This window comes from Egretta garzetta, unplaced genomic scaffold, assembly GCF_000687185.1.
Source record: "Egretta garzetta isolate BGI_Z169 unplaced genomic scaffold, ASM68718v1 scaffold371, whole genome shotgun sequence".
In the NCBI taxonomy this organism is placed as follows: domain Eukaryota; kingdom Metazoa; phylum Chordata; class Aves; order Pelecaniformes; family Ardeidae; genus Egretta; species Egretta garzetta.
In genome coordinates, this window is record NW_009258616.1 from 1,414,705 (window position 1) to 1,419,159 (window position 4,455).

At 42.6% G+C, this 4,455-nt stretch overlaps 1 protein-coding gene across 1 annotated transcript in view; it reads left to right on the forward strand.

Moving 5' to 3' along the window:
* Nucleotides 1–2,686: 2,686 nt before the first annotated feature.
* The window catches only part of KITLG (KIT ligand), a 54,852-nt gene continuing 53,083 nt past the window's right edge, over nt 2,687–4,455 (forward strand). Inside the window, exons 1-2 of the mRNA XM_009648047.1 lie at nt 2,687–2,834; nt 4,058–4,278. Of these exons, the coding sequence (XP_009646342.1) occupies nt 2,687–2,834; nt 4,058–4,278 (369 nt within the window). The remainder of the gene's footprint in view (nt 2,835–4,057; nt 4,279–4,455) is intronic.

Below are 4,455 nucleotides of genomic sequence, written 5' to 3' on the forward strand. Positions count from 1 at the left end.
GAACTCCAGCACATCAGTTTTTCCAAAGTTACGTTCTCCATGTACCAGTTTTTTCTAGCTGAGAATTCCCTCATGCCAGTGAGATCTTCAGATGCTCAGTTTAGACTGCTTTAAAACTGTACTATATTGAAAGAATAGCAGAAAGAAGCTTTCATGTAAGTCAAGAAATGGACATTTACTTTTTAGCAGCTACAACTGTATTTTTACAGGCTCTGATCAAGTTTTAACAGCATCAGTGCAACTTCCTATTTTGGGCTTTTCTTCTTTGCCAAAAACTTTTCTTAGTAAAACAGTATCTTTTGCATGCTAATTATCCTGCTGTAAAATCCTAAGAAGACTAAGAGGGGATCTCATCAACACGTACACATAGCTCAAGGGTGGATGTCACGAGGACGGAGCCAGACTCTTCTCAGTGGTGCCCAGCGACAGGACAAGGGGCAATGGGCACAAACTGAACCATACGAGGTTTCAGTTGAATATGCGGAAGAACTTCTTTACTGTGAGGGTGACAGAGCACTGGAACAGGCTGCCCAGGGGGGTTGTGGAGTCTCCTTTGGAGATATTCAAAACCCTCATGGATGACGTCCTGTGCAACCGGGGCTCTAGGTGAACCTGCTTTAGTAGGAGGGTTGGACTAGATGATCTGCGGAGGTCCCTTCCAACCCCTGCCATTCTGTGATTCTGTGATTCTAATGGAAATAAAACCGTCATTTTACTGCAAAGTAAACCAGCAAAGACACTAATACACAGAAGCAGTTTCAGGCTTTCAGTAAAAATCTGTCATTCCTTCTCTCCATCAGTATTTCACACCAGGACGGTAGTCAGATGAACAAAGTCCACTTTCCTTCCAGTGAAAACAAAGGCTACACTTTAGCTTTGTCTACCTGCTTGTCTCCGTAGCCCCTTCTAGGCAAACAAATCGCACACACAACCATGTAACTCTAGCCTCCTTCACTGGCGCTTCTTGAACAGGTTTCCAATAGTCTGAAGCCACCTGGCTCCACCTCTAAGCTGCACTGCTTTCTTCTTCTTTTCCCTGTATCTAGATGGCTTTCGGCATGCACAAGTTTTTTTTAAAGAAGCATCATAATGAGCCACTCATGCTGTCATTTCAATAAATAATTGCATTTCAATTCAATAATATTTTTTTTTTTAATTTGGAGATATCTCTATTAATCCAGAGTATTGCATTTACCCCCAGCTGGTCTGCCAATCGGTCTGACAAATGAACTGTCCGGTTAGTGATTTTACCCTATAACAACATTGTCATCCCTAAAATCCCAGTCTGAACTAATATATTATGGAGAATCAAACACTTACACGGAAACTACTTTTCACAAGTTAATCTTTAGAGCCAGATCATGTGAATGAAAGAAACGCACCTGAATCCTGTGCTCTTATAGTGCTTAATGAAATAAAAGTGGCTCCATAGTGGTGTTGGCATCCCCGTGGACCTAAGTCTTGATTGAGTTATTCACTTGCTTGCTGATTAGTAATATTGAACAACCACAAAAGTTCCCCCTGCCCTTTGTATAAAGCACAAAGGATATACGGTGCTTAAAAGAAACCAACAGTCATTTTGGTGACTGCTAAGCATAAGAAGGCTCAATTAGAAATTCAAAGTACGTACTTCAATCCAATATTAAAGTATTAATACTCAGTTGTGGCTGTGCTCCAAGATTAGAATATATGAGCTCTCAATCACACAATAACATCCAGCACATTTTGTGGTGTCGAAGACAGGGAAGGTCTCTTAAGGAGATAGTTATCTCAATGTACTTCCTCAATAGCGAAGCAATTAATATAATTTTCTGTAGATCTTGCAAGTTTGCAAGGTTTTCCTTCCCGGTAGAGGATTGATTCCTCTACAGTCAAGTACTTCTATAAATAAAACCTAAAGAAGCTTGAGGGCACCTTTTGAGTTTCTTGGCTCTACATGCCTCAACTTTAACTCTTATTTTTTATGTCTGTATGCCTGAAGTAGGTTAAGAAAGCTTGTACCTATTACTCCATGTCCTTAAAAAAGACCAGGGGGAGAGGAGTTAACTGAGCTAACGCTACAGACTGGGCCACTGTGCCAGCAAAGGCCTCCACACGCTCAGAGTCTGTAACACATTAGACGGGATTAGTGTGTTTTCTTTCCAATACGTACACACTGGTGTTTGTCTCACAGCTTAGATGGAGAAATTTTTCGATTCTCCAAGCCGGTGCAGAGCACTTCTTAACCTGGCAATCTCAGCGGCCCAGGCTGGATTCGATTCTGCGTATTCCCAAATTCCAGCTGTTCCAGCCAGCAGCCAAGCTATCGACATGTTGAGTGGGGTCATTCTTCTCGTGGCTGGAGCTGCAGAAAGCACAACAGATAATCCATAAAATTCCAGAATAAACAGCATTTAACAGCCATTTCTCAGCTGCAGAAGATGGTGAGACTCTTCATTTACTCTAGACTGGAAAGGTATCATTTATGCTTCAATGCTCGCTATTTCCATGTATGCAGAACAGTATTCCTGGCGAAGGAACAATCCTGCTGAGTGGGCGGAACCAAATCCTGTGAGAAGCTGGGACAACCGATACTATTTTCCATAGCTTCCCTGTGAAGAAACAGGTTTTCACAGAACTATGACAAGAGCCTGTGTTCACCCTCAAGCATTTAGAAATGCCAATGAGGTAGGCCATAAAAGAGGGAATGCGGTTTGCAGCTGTGCTTAGGAAACCTTCCACTCAACGCGCGAATGGTCCGTGGCTAACTAGTTCTCACCTGGTAAATCAAGAGTTGGTACCACATTGGAAATGGGCACGACTAATAAAAACCTGCTCTCTTACGGGTTATGAACGTACGTTATTAACGAGTTTGAACTACTAAACCCTGAATTTCATAGAAAAGGCTTTCCAAACCATACTGAGGTCAATGTCAGCAGCAATACGCTTGCAAATTGCCAGCGTAAAGGAAGAGATGAAAAGGGCATGAAGAGATGAAAAGCCCCTATAGCTGGGCTTGGTTAAACACAAGGGTAGGTTCAAGAACTCAGATCAGGCATGGAGAGAAAAGGTGCATGATGCCAGGGTGCTAAAGAAACTTAATTAGGCCCAAGAGTCTTATCCTCTCTGCACAACTATCAGTAAGGTAACTGGATGCAGGGCATCCACTAAAGCTTTCCGGTCATGACTAACAGTGGACTGTGACAGAGCTCAAGGCGGAGAAAGACCAGAAGTGTTTCCCATAGAGTTGGTAACTGCTATGACAGACTGCTCTTTCACACTTTCCAGGGCTTCTCCCCAGGAGGCTAAACCTGTCATCTGTTCTAAGGAGGAAATATGCCATAACATTTTAATTTCCTGGCCCTTTTTGCTAAATGCATAGACTGTGGAAGCAGTATTGGTTGATCACCGCTAGGCAATATACCAAATATCCTTTCAGTGAGTGTGGTCCTTGAGTGTTTTGTTGCTACAGGCTTCCTCCCTTTCACTGCTTGTCTATTGCTTGAATCGTAACCTTTTAGAGGAAGAGACTATTACATTATGCATAGAAAATAGTCTGACAAAGCTCAGAGGGTAACACAAGAACTCCGAGGTAATTCAGCACTGTAATAATCAAGAAATGCAAAAAAAAAATCCCTGTAATGAATTCATCAGCAGCGCCATGCTGTAAAAGAAAATTATCAGCCCATTTTTGTGGATTGGATGCAGAGGCCCAAAGAGATTAGATGTTTATCTGCTCAGTACTGAAACCCCAATATATTGTAGAGTTAGGGAGGGGTTTGAAATTTTTCTGTACCTGAACAGCTCACCTTTACTTTGGCAGAAAGCTAGTCTTTTGAAAGCTTACCATAAATCCTAGGTTAAAACTAGACAAACTTTTCTAATGAAATTTCTTACTGTGTACTTTGAGCACGTCTAATCTCCTTTAGGAAATGGCCACTGACTTGGGCAGACTATTCTTTCTTCATTCCGTGTTAACACGCTTTTTAATCATCACCAAAGACTGCTGTCTCAGGAAATGCTAGTTTTCCTTTCCGTTTAATGCACGCTCAAGATTTAGTCTGTGTTACCCTGACAGACGTCTTCTCCAAAGAGGACTCAAATTCTGTCACTGCTGCTGGGATGGATTTGCCAGCTGGACTCCACGCACTAAAAATCAAGTGTCGTTTTTCCACACCCAGCACCAATACATTATTTACACGGTGTGCAAACTGTAACAGCGTGTTAGAAGACCTGCAGGATCACCTTTACACAAGCATTAGGAGGCACTGCTCAACAACTTTTCTGTGGCTGGAGCAGGTAAAAGGAGTTTCCAAGCTCTAGGTTGAAACGCTTATTCCAGCGCCTAGTTTATTCCAGCGCCTAGTTTATTCCAGCGCCTAACTTGCATTCGCCGATTACGGCTAAGGCAGCGCTGCAATGGACACGGCAAATCCGGAGCTGCCTCCCGCAGCTAGGTGCTGCCCTGAAAATACC